This window comes from Narcine bancroftii, chromosome 2 (assembly GCF_036971445.1).
Source record: "Narcine bancroftii isolate sNarBan1 chromosome 2, sNarBan1.hap1, whole genome shotgun sequence".
Taxonomy (NCBI): Eukaryota; Metazoa; Chordata; class Chondrichthyes; order Torpediniformes; family Narcinidae; genus Narcine; species Narcine bancroftii.
In genome coordinates, this window is record NC_091470.1 from 88238196 (window position 1) to 88255542 (window position 17347).

General features: G+C 43.2%; 1 protein-coding gene across 8 annotated transcripts in view; it reads left to right on the forward strand.

The window, feature by feature from the left end:
• Positions 1-17347, forward strand: part of LOC138753873 (spectrin beta chain, non-erythrocytic 1-like) — a 264090-nt gene that overhangs the window by 123811 nt on the left and 122932 nt on the right. For all 8 annotated transcript variants that reach the window (XM_069917405.1, XM_069917410.1, XM_069917411.1 and 5 more), the window contains 4 exons: positions 1287-1404; positions 4575-4733; positions 9549-9851; positions 16409-16559. In XM_069917405.1, coding sequence (XP_069773506.1) covers positions 1287-1404; positions 4575-4733; positions 9549-9851; positions 16409-16559 — 731 coding nt within the window. The remainder of the gene's footprint in view (positions 1-1286; positions 1405-4574; positions 4734-9548; positions 9852-16408; positions 16560-17347) is intronic.

Genomic DNA, 17347 nt, shown 5'->3' on the forward strand with positions numbered 1-17347 from the left:
ATTGCTCTGGTAATCACACTGCACCAGTTCAGTCAGAAATTTGAATGGTGCCTATAGTGTCAGCTGAATGTTGGTGGCAATGTGGACAGGGTTGGGGGGCGGGTGATTTACTAGGGTCTCAGGGAGCATGGTGCGATGTGTCTGGGATGAATGTGATGGTGGTGATATGGACAGGGTAGAGGAGGGATGATTTACTGGGGTCTCGGAGCAGGGAGCGGTGTGTCTGAGGTGTATGTGATGGTGGCGATGTGGACAGGGTGGAGGAGGGGTGATTTACTGGAGCCTCAGGAAGCAGGGAGAGGTGTGTCTGAGGTGTACATGATGGTGGCCATATGGACAGGGGGGCTATTTTACCAGGGTCTCAGGGAGCATGGTGAGGTGCGTCAGGGCTGTAAGTGGTGGTAATGTGGCCAGACACAATCAGGGAGTTGGGCAATGATGAAGTTTGGCCATGGGCTTGAAGACACAAATGGAAGTTGGGGATCAGGAATGAATAGGAACAGTCTGGTCTGATCAATGGGTTGGGGGTTGGGAATAAGGTGAGATTGATGGGTGGGTGTGGTTGGTTCCATTCTTGGCATGACCTTGTGTCCTGAAAATATCCTTGCCTGATCAAACCCAATGCCCAAAGTAGACATGCTGTGGACACCACAGCTGCCTCTCAGATCCAGTGACCCGAGTTTAATTCAGACCTTGGTGCTCTCCACGTGGAGTTTGACCTAGGTGCCTGTAACTGCATGCATTTCCCCAGGTGAACCAGTTTCAGAGGTGGTGGTTCGCGTATACTGTAAACTACCCCGAGCGTAGGTGGGTGGTATGAGAGTTGGGCAGCATGAGAGTGGGATGGACAGACATTGATGAGAAGAGGGAATTGTTATGATTGGTCTGAGAGCTATTCTGGACTCAATGGGCCAAGAGGCCTCCATCTACATCAAAAGGAAATATTTAATAGCCCAAGAACATAACATTAAAAACAAACATAAGTCATTTCTACATACGTTTCTAGTTTTATTTGATGAAATACATGTTGATTACATCTGCTGGTTTGCATTTTCAAAATTAATTAAAATAGTGTCAGTGGAACTTTGAGTAGCACTTACCAAGACCTAAAAATAGATTTTAGCAATAACAAAGCCTAGTTAGCAGAGATGAGCACATTGCTTTGGTATCACCGAGCTTTTGCGACTTTCTTAAATTTTCAGTGCACAGCACCATTTGGCATTTGTCAGTGCCAACGCCCCTTCTGAAATGCGATGAAGTTTACTGGAGCTGCTATCTCCCAACAGGTTCCAGGAGAAGGGAAACCTTGAAGTGCTGCTGTTCTCCATCCACAGCAGGATGAGGGCGAACAACCAGAAAGTGTACACTCCGCTCGAGGGCAAACTTATCTCAGACATTAACAGGGTAGGAAGATTCTTCTCTATTTGTTTCCCTTTGTTTGAGAAACCTTTTGGTCTTTAGCCCCCTGTTGTTTAATTGTTGGTTGAGGTCTCAGTCTTCTGGGTTACACTAGTATTTCATTGGCGGAGACATCGCCACGACTGATCAGTCACGGCAACTCGGGCGACTCGGATACCAAAAATTGGCTTGCGCTCTCACCCAGGCAATGCCAGGGTGACGTCCGAGACGTCTCCACAATGTCTCCAGACAAGGTGACAACCGATTCGCCCGGCAATCATGGCGACATCTCCGAGGCGCCTTCTCAGTTGTGGCGACGCCGTGAAGACTAATTTTGTCCATGACTGGGGAGACGTCTCCTCAGTCTCCTTGGTCTCCAGCAGGTCTCGGTGACGTCACAGCAACGTCGCGGAGATGTCTCCCCAGTCACAGACAAAATTAGTCTCCGCAACATCTCCAAGACCTGCTGGAGACTGGAAAAATTCTCCAAAAAAATATAGCATATTTGAATTTCCCGCGACTCCCCGGAAACCCGACTAGTCTCCAGGAGACATCGCGGAGACGTCTCCGCAACCAGCAGAGAATTGAGTCACCACCAGTCGCCACCTAGTCTCCAGGCCAATGAGATAGGGCTTTTAGGTATTTCCTGTGACAAAGGTATTATGGTGGGCAATTAATGGATATTCTGTCATTTGTACTCGGTGAATATTGAGGTAAATGTTCTGCAGAGGCTTAGTTCTTCTCTCCCTTTGCAATTAGTCAACTTCTCTGCATTATTTTGCATGAAATTTTGGTTTTGTGTGCTTTGAAATTTCCCAGAGCCGTAGAGATTTACAGCATAAAAGCAAGGCCCTGCGGTTGAACCTGGCGACCAAAGTCGCTAGTCCCATCAGCCTGCATTTGGCCCATATCCCTCTCAGTCTTTTCTCTCCATGTACCCCGACTAAACAATGTAGTTGTCCCTGCATCTTTCTCTGGCAGCTCATTCCACAGAATTGCCAACCTTGTTCTAGCCCATTTTAAATCTTTCAGCTTAAATGTGTGCCCTCTAATTTTAGACTCTCCACCCTGGGGGAAGAAAGGCCACACCCATTATGAACCTCAAGAAGGTCACCCCTCAGCCTTCTACTCAACCAAAATGCCGAGCTTATCCAGTTTCAAATCAAGCCCTCCAGCCCCAGAATCACCCTCGTGATATTTTTCTGCAACTTCCCAGCCTAACGACATCATTCCCATGGCTGGGTGACCAGAGTGACACATAATGCACCAACCACTTATACAGTCATAGCGAGATGTCCCTACTCTTGCACTCTGTATCGTGACTGATGAAGGCACGTTACCCAACATCTTCTACACCACCCACTCTCATTGTTTCAATACTTTGAAGGGACTATGCACTTGTTATATTAAGTCTCTCTGTTCTATCTTGCACTTAGAACTACAGAACCATTAAAAAAAACTACAGGACCTTTTGCCCATCTAATCTGTGCCGGATTTTTATTTGGCCAAGTCTCATGGACCTGCACCCGGACCATACCCCTCCCATCCATGTACCTATTGAAATCTTTCTTAAATGTCAAAATCAACCCCGCATTCACCTCTTCATCTGGCAGCTCATTCCACACTCTCACTACTCTCTGCGTGAAGAAGTTGCACCTATTGTTCCTTTTAAACATTTCCCCTTTCATCATTAACCCATGCCCCCTAGTTCTTGTCTCATCTAACCTCAAGGGAAATAGCCTCATAATTTTGTCAAATCTCCCCTCACCTTGTCCAAGTTAAATTCCATCTGTCATTCCTCAGTTCATTTACCCAGTTCAACTAGATCCTGTTGTAATCTTAGATAACCCGTCCACTTCACCACTAACTTTAGTGTCAAACTTACTAACCATGCTAACTACATCGATGTCAAAATTGTTAAAGAAGACAGCGAATAACAGTGGACCTAATATCGATCCTTAAGGCACTGAACTGGCAATAGATAACCATTCTTAAAAATACTTCACTATCACCACCCTCTGATTCCTTCCACCAAGCCAATTCTGTATCCAATTCACCTTAGATCCCACCTTCCAGACCAGCCTACCAAGCATAATCTTGACAAAGACCTTGTTAAAGTCTACGTGAAGAACCCTGATCTCGTCAAGTCTCTTGGCCATCTCATCGGGAAACTCAGTCAAATTTGTGAGATGTAACTTCCCATGTGAAAAGCCACACTGACTGTCCCTAATCAGTTCTTGCGTTTCCAAATGCAGGTGGATCCGCAAATTGACTAAACTCTATCCTAACCATCCGGAGTCTTCTACATTCCTGGGCAATTCTCAAACTAGTCTGTGATGCACCCAATCAGTCCACTTGTAGAAGTTTGATAACATATTTGGTGACATGCCAAATCTCCCCATGATCCCTTGGAAAGTCGACCTGTTGGTGTACCTTCTTCATGATTACCTCAAGGTGCTGCTCCAGGAGAGGTCCTCCAATATTATACACCTACAGGAGGGCCTGATTTTATTTTGTGTTTGAGAAAACGAAGTAATTGAACTCATAGTTAAACAAATGTCCAATTATAAAACGCTTAAGAAGAAATAAGTTAGCATTATGTAAAACAAATTTGACCTCTTCTCCCAAATACTTATTTTTGAAGTTGATTTGTTAATTTTACTGGGGGGGTCAGAAGGTAAGATGGCAATCAGGTGACCAGAATAAAAGAATCCTCCTGCTTTGCTCCAAAGCAGCTGAGAAAGGTAGAGACGCCCAGGAGACTGCAGATGCTGGAAGCTGAAGCAGAACACAGCCTGCTGGAGGAACTCAGTGGGTCAAGCAGCATCTGCAGGAGAAAAGGAATGGCTGATGCTTCAAGCTGACAGCCTTCGTCAAGGAAAGATTTCGCCTGGAGACATTGATCATTCCTTTTCTCCTACGGAGGATTCTCCAGCCTGTAAAAATGTTCGGTCACTTTTGGGGCCTTGCATTAATCTCAGAGGAAAGGAATTAAAGCAGACATATTATCCCCTGCTGTGCCTTCAACACAACACAATTCCATTTCAACCCGCGTGCCCGTTTCACTAAGAATGAACGTGCGCTTCAAATTGGCCCAGTGAATAAAATCAAAGCCAGGTGAAGAAACCTATCTTTTCAAGGCATCTCAGTGATTCAATTTCTATGACTCTGGACAGGGCTGGGAAAGGCTGGAGAAGGCGGAGCACGAACGCGAGCTGGTTCTCAGGAACGAACTGATCAGGCAGGAGAAACTGGAGCAGCTGGCCCGTCGTTTTGACCGCAAAGCCTTTATGAGGGAGACCTGGTTATATGAGAATCAGCGGCTCATCTCTCAGGTAAAGCAGCAATCTGTTTTGCTGTATAAAATGTGCATGCATTTGCAGGAGCTTGTGACTAGTGCAGCATTATCCATAATTATCAAAGCAGTCCCTTCAGCTTCCCAATTCCATAAGGTGGAGATTGATATTTTCCTTGGCAACTTGCGTCCCTTCTAATTATAGCATGAACATGATTATAATTCTGCTCTTTTAACTTTACTGTGCCCAATTATCTGATAGCAGGATATATATTTTGAACTCCCTACATCACTGAAATATTATTTCTTGCAAAAATCTAATAAAACTACACTTGAAATATGAAAATGAAAGGTTAATTGGTACTTGTGAGGCACTGGCCTGTGGGCCAGAAGGGCTTAATTACCATGTCAACATTTTTTAAAAAATGACACTGAAAAACTGAAACAAAATTCAAAAATACTGGAAATACTCATCTGTTCTGGCAGTAACTGCGGAAAGAGAACAAGAGTCCATGTTTCAGTTCAAACTTCCTACATTGTAATTTAGTGTATTTCAAATTAACTGAGGATTATGGGCAGCGATCTGGGTTTGAATCCTGCGCTGACTGTAAGGAGTTTGTAAGTTCGCTTTCTTTTTGCGTGGGTTTCCTCCGGTGCTCTGGTTTCCTTTCTTGTTTCAAAATGTACTGGGTCTGTTGATGTGGAGTCACGCATTGCTTAACGTCCAAGATGTGATCTGCAAAGTAGAACATTATGGGATTTAGACGCAGTGCGAGCACCATATTATATACTAATGACAGGTGATTAGAAGTGGCATGGGTGCCAGGATAATTAAACCATTCTCTGACTGCAACATTTGGAGTTGTGGTATTCCTGCATTAGAATATGTGATAGTACAGATCTATCACCAATGTACATAGTGTATATAGTTACTGTATCGAGACTGTGCTTACAGCGATTGGCTGAGAGCTAAGCCACGCCTATTGTCTGGGCCTTAAAGGGTTGTGTCCCTAGCCAGGTCGGATCATTCCGGACTGGTCGGCCACCTGTGAAGAGCTCCTGTCTTTTGCTAATAAAAGCCTTGGTTTGGATCAACAAGTCTTTGATTCTTTCGACGAGCTCTACAGAATAATTGTTGCAGTACATTTTCACCTGCTAGGCCACAGCTTCAAACATCATTAATTTTGTACTGGAACATGGTGCCTGGAGAAATGGACTCTGGCTCATTTTCTGCAACGCATCAGCCGGATGCCCAGATTCTTCAGTCTTGCGGCTGCAATTCTGTCAGTGTATGTGACAAGCAGTAAGGACAAACAGTGGCTAGGGCTGAGAGGATCACTGAGCGAATTGAACAAGTTCATTTATGAGAGATGTGTCCCGTTCTCCAATCGGCATTTTTGAACAGACGTCTATGCGGTCGGACGTTGCCTGAATGGACGTTATGTGGCACGTGACTGTATTTGGTTGGTACGGGCTCATGGGCAGGAGGGACCTGTTTCTGTGCTGTATATCTAAACTTAAAACTTAAAAATGAAAAAAATTTAAATGTAAAAATTTTTTTTAAATTGTAATAAGAAAAAATACATGCAAAACTTTTACTTTTAACTTACTTTGGAAACTATAAATCACTTCCACTCATCAGAAATGCAGCTATCACACACAGTGTTGTGTACGACAGGAAGCTTGGGATAGTTCTCTTGATTTTCAATCACAAGCTCTGCTAAAGAACCTCTGAGAAAACCCGATTTGTCTTAAGGTCAATGCATCCCTTCTTCACCAAATACAACACTGTGAGGAAATGCACAGTGGAACCAAAGAATTTGGGCCATCTGTGGTTCATAGTTCTCACATTAACACAAGAGTTACCTGGGACTTCAAGACAAAAGATGAGAAATTTCTTACAAACAGAAGGACAATTGAGGAAACATAATATATACAGTATGCTGTGTTTTAAATAGATTAAAGTATTGGTGTTATGTGAATTAAAACCATATTTAATTTGTTGCACTTGTTACTTGGCTGTGGAACAGTTTTACATTCATATCCAGAAAGTACAGGTGAGTGTAGGTCTTAAAGAGCGGACCCTCGAGTCAGTTATTTGGAGGGAATGCATTACCAATGTTCTTCTGCTTCATTTTCTCACCATTTACCAGAACCATCCAGCCTTGCCTCCCTCTAACCAGCGTCTGTGACTGATGTGATGTAAAGTAGGTAGGAGAACGTATGGACTGAAATGAGCAGCATCATCTGCTTCATTTGTTGTCGCCTAGTGATATGGCTTCAGGATCAGAAATTATAAAAAACTAAGCAGAAAAACAGTGTCAGGACATTTTTGATATTGTATTGCTCTTTTGAATATTTAGGGTACAACTTCATCCACTTAAGATCAAATCTTGATATTTTTCATACCAATTCCACCATAATTTAGCAGGAAGGTTTTTCAAAGTATAGGGATTATCAATAAGGTAGAAAGAGTTCAGAGAAGATTTACTAGGATTTTGCCTGGACTTCAGGGGCTGAGTTACAGGGAAAGGTTAAACAGGTTTGGACTTTATTCCCTGGAGCGTAGAAGAATGAGGGGAGATTTGAGAGAGCTATTTAAAATTATGAGGGGGATAGACAGAGTAAATGTAGATCGGCATTTTTCACTGAGGGTAGGTGAGGTACAAACCAGAGGTCATGGGTTAAGGGTGAAAGGGGAAAAGTTCAGGGGGAACTCCTTCACATAGAGAGTGGTGGGAGTGTGAAGCGAGCTTCCAGATGACGTGGGCTCAATCTTAACATTTAAGAAAATTTTGGACAGGTACATGGATGGGAGAGCTATGGAGGGCTATGGACTGGGTGCAGGCCAATGGGAGTAGGAAAAAAATGGTTTGGCACAGACAAGAAGGGCCAAAGGGGCCTGTTTCTGTGCAGTAATGTTCTCTGGTTTGATGGTTCTTTTTGAAACCATTCACACCAAGGAGTTTATCTGCATAATTAAACATGAACTCATTTGTTACATTAGCTTATAGAATAATGTTATGATTCAATACTTTCAATATTGAAACCTGTTGTGATCCAGTTTTTATCCAACTATTCAAAGTCTGTATTATTGTCTTATGTTTAACTCTTTGTCCTTACCCAGAGTTATTTCACCCCAAATATTCTTTTGTGTAGCAGCAATTCAGGATGGTGAAGGCAAAGTATTAATAAAGTTCTTTGTCAGTTTTACTTAAGCTGTGTTTTGCTTTACACGAGTAGGTAGTTGATTAGAATTTACCAATCTATCTGGGCCCTATTAGATTACATTCCTTTTATGAACAAATAATTATGTTGCAAATGGCTGGATCTTGCTGGGCCAGGGCACAGAGTGATGCATGTCATCAGTTAGACTTTTCCTGCCTCCTTCAGCCAACACACAATGCATGTGTTTGAACGGCTGTAGTGAAGGCAAAATTCCATTGAGGACCCAAAAGATGTTTTGGATGTGTGCATGACTTCCTCCCCCCCCCCCCCCCCCCCAATAATCATCCACCATATTAAGAATACATCTGTTAGCACATGTGCATTGTACATTTGCATAGTTTAATATGGTGTTGAACAATTTAAACAGTTTCCTTTTTGGGCAAGAACAGTTTTGACTTGTGTTAACAGAAATCACATTCACAAGATCACATGATATGAGCAGCAGGAGGCCCATTAAGTCTGCTCTCCCATTCTATCATGAGCTGATCCATCCTCTCCTCTCCCCGGCTTTCTCCCTTGATGCCCTGACTAAACAAATACCTGTAAATCTCTGCCTTAAATGCATCCAACGACCTCCCTTCCATAGCCGCATTTGGCAACAAGCTCCACAGGCTCACGACCATCTGGCTCTAGAATGTCTCCTCATCTCTGTTTTAAATTGGCACCTTTTTACCCTGAAGTTTTGCTCGCTTGTCCTAGACTCCCCTACCATGGGAAACAACCTTGCCACATCTTCAAGAAGTGTTCTTAAAAATGTTGGGGTTTAGGTTTTGTTTTTGGTAGTGAGGCCTTTGGTCAATTCTGACCTCGAACCATCTGAGAAGATGTCTTTGTTATGCAGGACCCTAAGTTTACTCTCATGATCTGGGAATTTGCATGTTTTAATTCTGTGAACTGGCTAGCTGGTTTGCACTTAAGTCCCTGATATTTGTTTATAAACATTTGACTTTTCCAGCAATATCTGGCCTGTTGTGCTTTTAAAACACAGCTATGGCAATGCAAGATTCCAGACAGCTCTGAATACATTCTAGTGCAACTACCTACTCGAGGTTATGTTGTCTGGATATGCAAGCTCCATTCTGGGCTTTGGGACCTGAAGCTAGTGATGGCATTTGGGTGTTGAATGATCAGCTGTCCTTCCTGTTCCCACTACAGAATCTGTTCATCCAGACCCTATAACCTGGATAAAGGTGCTTTGTATTGATTTTGTCGCATTGCATTGGCTGATCTGTTACGTTTGATGATTTGGGTCTGGAAACTATGTGTACTTGTAGTAGTTCCTAAAATATCCTCATCTTGTGTTTCATAGCCATGTTGAGCCATTTACTTCTCATGGCTGATGCATTCCGTTGGTTTCTGGCTTCCGTTGCCTTCCTCTTGCACATTACTGTAAAGTGAGAACCAAAAGCAATGAATAAATGCTTCAAAATCTTGTCATTTTCCCGATAGCACCAAGCATGTTTCCAGTACATAGCCATCCAAGCATTTTTCTCCTTGCCTGGAAAGTTACCATAGTCCATGCAGTTCATGGTGCCTGCTTTTTTCTGATAGGATGTGTTAATTGGAAGGTGACTTGCTCCAAAACTGACACAGCCATGAATGTAATGATAGTTTTATTTATCCACAGGATAACTTTGGCTATGATCTGCCTGCTGTCGAAGCAGCAATGAAGAAGCACGAAGCTATCGAGACTGATATAGCTGCCTACGAGGAACGTGTGCAGACCCTGGTGAATGTGTCACAGGAGCTGGAGGCTGAGAATTATCACGACGTTTCACGTGTTAATGCAAGGAAGGAAAACATCATGCGCCTGTGGGAGTATCTTTTGGAGCTGCTAAATGCACGGCGGGCAAGGTTGGAAATGAACTTAGCTCTTCAGAGGATCTTCCAGGAGATGCTTCAAATCATTGATTGGTTGGATGAAATGAAAGTATGTGACGTCATCAGAGTTTCTTCACGTATTTACAATGTGTGATTTTGTGTTATTTTTCAACTCCAAAATCTCCAAAACGTCAACATCTAACTCTCTGGAAATTCCAAAGGGCTGGCATCTGGATCACCAGAATGTGATCAGGTTCCCGAATACAAGCGGGGGAATGAGGCCTGAGCTGGGATTCCTGAAGGTGGTCTGAGTCTGTGGGATAATTTTGTGGCATCTGGAACTCCGATGTTCAGGAGTTAAACAAGAAAGTCTGCAGTTACTGGGGTTGAGTGCCATACACATTGGTACTAGAGAATCTCAACAGGCCCCTCAGCACCTATAGAAAGTAAAGGGTAACCCATGTTTGCAACCTGGGCCCTCCTTCAGGCATACCCAGGCCTGAAACATGGGTTACCCTTTGCTTTCTGCGGATGCTGCGTGACCAGCTGAGTTTCTCCTGGGACAGGTTTGCAGCTATGACTTGTATTTCCCTCTCCCTTGAAACCCAACCACTTTTATTGTATTGTGTTCGCGGTTCAGTGAAGGGTGGATAATTATAGAGTTTTACCGTACTGAAGGTAAACTTCCATTGTACCCGTTAGATCCTTTCATATTTCTCATTGTTGTGATGAACGGCTGCAGCAGGAACCAGACACAAAACTCGAGAAAGACCGTACAACAGGCTTTATTCAGTTAAAAGACTCTGCTACAGTGGTAGCTGTACTGGTGGCTCCCGAGTGACTGGCTCGGGAGGGGCCGGCTCAGGATTATATCCCGGTCGGGTGATTAACAGCTGGCCCGGGTGGAGTTAGGTCTATCCCAGTCGGGTGATTGACTGCCGGCCAGGTGTGGTCTGTCCTCTGATGATCTTCCTGCAGGTCCAGAGATCGCCCCCTGCAGTCGGCTAGTGGTGTATCACCACAACAGTACAATTGTCTTTTTAGTTTAAAACATTGGTTTCAATGGCTGAGGAGTTTGTACAGGTAGCAATGTTCAGTGCTGTGCGTAGGTAATTTCCCATTGGTCTTCATTCTCACAGGAGCTGTGTTATAATAGTGCTGCCCCGAGAAGGGCCCTATGACCACCATGATATCCAATGGTTCAAGATTGATAATGCTATCCTTTTTGTTGATGAGGATGTTTACCCTGAGTAGCCTCATTCCCCTTAACTGATGGTCCCTCCTTTTTGCCTATTGTAAATAGGAGTGTTAAGCTATTGTTATTAATATAGCCTATTAGCTCCATGTATCTGTTGGATATACAAAGCTCATCTGCCTTATCCTCTCTACTCACCCTGAGCAAGAGATCAGTAAGTATAAGCAGCTTCACTTCCCCCCACTGTTTTCAAGCTTTACTTATAACCAAATAACCATATAACAATTACAGTGCGGAAACAGGCCATATCGGCCCTTCTAGTCCGCACCGATTTAAGTGAACTCCACTAAATAAATAACATAACAATTACAGCACGGAAACAGGCCATTAGGCCCTTCTAGTCCGCACCGAACCAAACACCCCTTTCTAATCCCACCTCCCTGCACAATGCCCATAACCCTCCATCTTCTTCTCATCCATATACCTGTCCAACCTTTTCTTAAATAATACAATTGACTCCGCCGCCACTATTTCTCCCGGAAGATGATTCCACACAGCTACCACTCTCTGAGTAAAGAAGTTCCCCCTCATGTTACCTCTAAACCTCTGCCCCTTAATTCTTAACTCATGTCCTCTTGTTTTAATCTTTCCTCCTCTTAACGGAAATAGTCTATCCACATCCATTCTGTCTATCCCTTTCATAATCTTAAATACTTCTATCAAATCCCCTCTCAACCTTCTACGCTCCAAAGAATAAAGACCCAATCTGTCCAATCTCTCCCCATACTCCAGATGCTTAAACCCAGGCAACATTCTGGTAAACCTTCTCTGCACTCTCTCCACTCTGTTTATATCCTTCCTATAATTAGGCGACCAGAACTGCACACAGAACTCCAAATTAGGCCGCACCAACGTCTTATACAATCTCAACATCACCTCCCAACTCCTATATTCCATGCAATGATTGATAAAGGCCAGCATACTAAAAGCCTTCTTCACCACCCTATTCACGTGAGTTTCTACCTTCAGGGAACGATGTACCGTCACTCCTAAATCTTTCTGCTCTTCTGTATTCCTCAATGCTCTCCCATTTACCACATATGTCCTATTCTGATTCTTCTTACCAAAATGAAGCACCTCACACTTATCAGCATTAAATTCCATCTGCCATTTTTCAGCCCAGTTTTCTAAGCAGCCCAAATCCCTCTGCAATTCTTGAAAACCTTCTTCATTATCCACTATTCCACCTATCTTAGTATCGTCTGCATATTTACTAATCCAATTCACCACCCCATCATCTAGATCATTAATGTATATAACGAACAACAATGGGCCCAATACAGATCCTTGAGGCACACCACTGGTCACCGGCCTCCAACCTGACAGACAATTATCCACTACCACTCTCTGGCCTCTCCCTTTCAGCCAATGTTCAATCCATTTGACTATCTCAAAATTTATACCTAAAGACTGCACCTTCCTAACTAACCTTCCATGTGGTACCTTATCGAAGGCCTTACTGAAGTCCATATAGACAACATCCACTGCGCTACCCTCATCCACATTCCTAGTCACCTCTTCAAAAAATTCAATCAGATTGGTCAAACATGACCTTCCTCCCACAAATCCATGTTGAGTGCTCCTGATCAGACCCTGTCTATCCAGATGTTTATAAGTACTATCTCTAAGAATTTTCTCCATTAATTTACCTACCACAGACGTCAAACTTACAGGCCGATAGTTGCCAGGCTTCCTCCTTGAACCCTTTTTAAATAACGGAACCACATGCGCAATGCGCCAATCCTCTGGCACTATCCCCATATCTAATGACATTTGAAAAATTACCGCCAGAGCCTCTGCTATTTCCTCCTTCACTTCTCTCAATGTCCTGAGGAAGATCCCGTCTGGTCCCGGAGACTTATCCACCTTTATATTCTTCAAAAGCCTTAAAACTACACCTTTTGTAATCTCTATATTCCCCATATTTACCCAATTTGCTTTTTTTATCCCACATCTCCCAATATCCTTCTCCTTAGTGAATACCGAAGAAAAGAAACTGTTCAATATCTCCCCCATTTCTCTAGGTTCCACACACAGTTTTCCACTCTGATTTTCTAAGGGACCAATTTTGTCTCTAGCTTTCCTCTTACCATTAACATATTTGTAGAACTCTTTTGGATTAGTTTTCACCCTGCTTGCCATAGTTTTCTCGTACCTTCTTTTAGCTTTCCTAATTCCTCTCTTAAGATTCCTCTTACATTCAATGTATCTTTCAAACATCTCCTTAACTCCATGCTTCTTATATCTAATGTACGCCTCCCTTTTTCTTCGAACCAAGTTTCCAATATTCCTTGAAAACCACGGCTCTCTCAAACCTTTTGCTCCTCCTTTTAACCTAACAGGAACATAAAGCTTTTGCACTCTCAAAATCTGATCTTTAAAAGACTTCCATCTCTCTACTACATCCTGCCCATAAAACAAATTGTCCCAATGCACACCCTGCAAGTCCTTTCGCATCTCCTCAAATCTAGCTTTTCCCCAATCAAAAACCTCAATCCTTGGCCCTGATTTCTCTCTTTCCATAATGACATTGAAGTGATGGCATTATGATCACTGGACCCGAAGTGCTCGCCAACACTAACCTCCGTCACTTGACCCATCCCATTTGCCAACAGTAGATCTAACACTGCTCCTTCTCTGGTCGGCACCTCTACATATTGTTGTAAAAAACTATCTTGCACACATTTCACAAACTCTAACCCATCCATTCCTTTCACAGAATGTGTTTCCCAATCTATATGTGGAAAATTAAAATCTCCCATAATTACAACCCTGTGCTTATCACAAATATCTACTATCTCCCTACAGATTTGCTCCTCTAGGTCTCGGTCCCCTCCGGGTGGTCTATAATACACCCCTACAAGTGTAACCTCTCCTTTCCTACTCCTCAGTTCCACCCAAATAGCCTCCGTGGATGTGCCCTCTAATCTATCCTTCCTAGGCACCGCTGTAATATTTTCCCTGACAAGCAATGCAACCCCACCTCCTCCTGCCCCTCCGACTCTATCACACCTAAAACAACGAAACCCAGGGATATTCAGTTGCCAATCACATCCCTCCTGCAACCATGTCTCACTAATCGCTACCACATCATACTTCCAAGTATCAATCCACACCTTCAGCTCATCCACCTTTTTTACAATACTCCTGGCATTAAAATATATGAATTTCAGGGATTTCCCATTTTTTAATCCCTGTTTTCCCTCATCTTTAAGAACAACATTATTTACTTTTCCTGCCAATTGCCCTTCATCTTCTTCCAGAGCATTTCCCTTCTCTATCACCTGCCCATCCATATTCAAATACTTACTACAAACTTTCATTGTTTGCATTCTAACCTTCTCCTTACTGCTCTGTACTATTTTGTTCCCTCCCCCCAACCATTCTAGTCCTACCTACCTCCTCCCTGCCCATAACCCTCCAACTCCCTCACATCCATGTACTCATCCAACCTCCTCTTAAATGACAAAATTGACCTGCTGCAACCACCTCTTCCGGAAGGTCATTCCACTCAGCCACTACTCCCTGAGTGAAGAAGCTTTCTCTTATGTTACCTCTAAAGTTTTGGCCCCTAACTCCCTCATTCCAATCTCTCCTAACCTCAAGGGGAAGAGCCTATTCACATCTACTCTATCTATTCCCCTCATAATTTTATATACCTCTACAAAATCCGCCCTCAACCTTCTACACTCTAATGAATAAAGACCCAGTCTACACAATCTTTCTTTGTATTCTAGATACTTCAATCCAGGCAACATTTTAGTAAATGTTCTCTGCACCCTCTCTACCTTATTGATATCCTTCCTATAATTTGGGGACCAGAACTGCACACAATATTCCAATCTTGGCCTCACCAATGCCTTGCACAGTCTCAACATCACCTCCCAGCTCTTATATTCTATACTTTGATTTATAAAGGCCAGCATACCAAAAGCCTTCTTCACCACCCTATCTACATGAGAATCCACCTTCAAAGAACCATGAACCCGTTACTCCAAGGTCCCGTTGTTCCTCAATGCCCTCCCCTTCACTGCATTTGTCCTATTTTGATTATTCTTCCCAAAATGAAGCACCTCATACTTATCTACATTAAACTCCATCTGCCACCTTTCAGCCCACTCTTCTAAACAGTCCAAATCCTTCTACAGTCCCCAAAAACCATCTTCACGATCCACAACTCCCTTATTTTTGTATTGTCCGCCTATTTACTCACCCAATTTACCACTCCATCAGCCAAATTGCCCTGCCTTTCAAATGTTTTCACTAATTTTCTGCTGTACATCTACTTTTATCCCATCTGAATCTTTGCCCAGTTCCTGACCCCCATCAAACCAGTTTAAAGTATCAATGAGCTTGCCTGCGAAGATCTTCATTCCTGACTGCTTGTTGGATGGTAACAGATCCAACCTTCTCAGAACCAGTCTTGCTGGTCCCCTTCAAGCCCCATCTCTCTCGCCATCTGCATTATCCTTCAATTTATTTGGTCACTGGCACGGAGTTATCCAGAGATGAGTACTTTTGAGGTTTTGGTTCTTAATTCTGCAAAATTGATCTACAGGAACTCATCCCCTTTTCCAATTGCATCCTAAGCATCAGTATGGGCCACAATCCCCGGCTCTTCACCCTGAAATGTTCTCCAATAGAGCATTGATTTCCTTCACCCCGACACCAGCAAGGCAACATGCCATCCTGTGTTCGCGGGTAAAGCTTGGTGCTCCTGATGTTAAAGAGTCTCCCACATTTTATCTCAACATGATGTAGATGGCTTATGTAAATGTATATATAATTGTTTCAGTTTTGCTTCCAAATAATATTATCAATAGAATTATCATTTGACCCTGTTTCTGAATGTGTGTAATGACCCATGACCCTAGCTGACTTTTTAGTGTTTTACAAACTAAAGAAACAGTTTGTTTAGTAGATTATTTTTGGAACAATCTCAGTAAAACTACAGGATAAGGTAAAGAGCGGACTCCTACTTTGTACTGATGACAGTGAGGAAAAATGGATCCAGTCACATCCTTCAATATCATTTACACACGCACCAAGAGGTTGTTTTGTGAGCAGGCCAGTAGCGACCTCATACATAGTACAACAAGTCAGACAGGGCAAAAATTTGGAGTTCAAAAAGAGAGGTACGGAGCAAAGGCAACAGGAATTTTACTACCTTGAGGTTCGTTCAGGAGCTTGATAAAGACAGTCTGATGGTGAACTTCATAAAGTAAAATAACTCCAGTGACACCCAGCAATCTTTATATAGAACTTTAAGACAATTTATAATTAGCCTGTGCAGAGATCTTGGATTGCGTGGATATTTATATGACGTTTAGCAATGATGTTTCTGCTACTGTATGTGTGTGTGTTTTAATTTATTTCAAAAATCCCATGTTTTTTTAAAAAACTTCTTTCAGATACAACTCTCATCACAGGATTGTGGTAAACATTTGATGGGTGTGGAAGACTTACTCCAGAAACATGCATTGCAAGAAGCAGACATTGCGGTTCAGGCAGACAGAATGAAAATAGTTAATGCAGGAGCACTCAAATTTACTGAAGGAGAAGGTGGGTATTCATGTTTGGATGAAGTTCTCACCTCCGCTGCATTACCTTGCACATTTTAACCATGGTATTATCAGCCTGGATATTAAGGGCTTTCACTTAATTGACAAAGCATTAATTTTCTGCATATTATGTTCAGGATTCAATTTTAAAGATGCTTTTTATTGTCATGCAATAAGACAAAAAATGTAACACAAGTTCAATGTTTGCAAAGAGTCACCATGAAAACCCCCTGACAATAAGAGAAAGAGAAGCAAGAGAGAGTCCCTTCAGAGACATCAAGTGTTCATGGATTCACCTCCAGTGCTCCGCAGCCTCTGCAACTGCACAGAGTCCCGTTCAAATCACTGGCAGCAGGAAGCTTGAAATCCAGGTCCAAACCTCCAATAGGATCAGGAAGCCTTCAGCACCTGAGGTGCTTTTGGAGCCCTTCAGCCCCCTCTCCTGGTTATGATATCTAGCTCCCATGAGCCATTACCAGCAGCCCGGAGATAAGTGTTAACCCTTCGACCATGTCGCCAGCAGCCCACAGCCTGTGTGGATCTTTCAGTCAGTGAGCCACTTGCAGGTCCACTGCCATGCTTGCCTTACCTGTAGGGTCATTTCCCAGGCTTCCCTTCTCATTGGGGGAGCATTCTCCCCGTTTCTGGTGCCCCTGTGATGGTCCGCTGGTCCCCCAGTGCCTGCAGCTTCTCGCGGTCAATTGTCCAGCACAGGTGGCGCCATCCTGGGTACAGATTTCCGTGGATGCAGGATGTTAAAAAAACATGCGATTGGTTCCTCTAACTGGC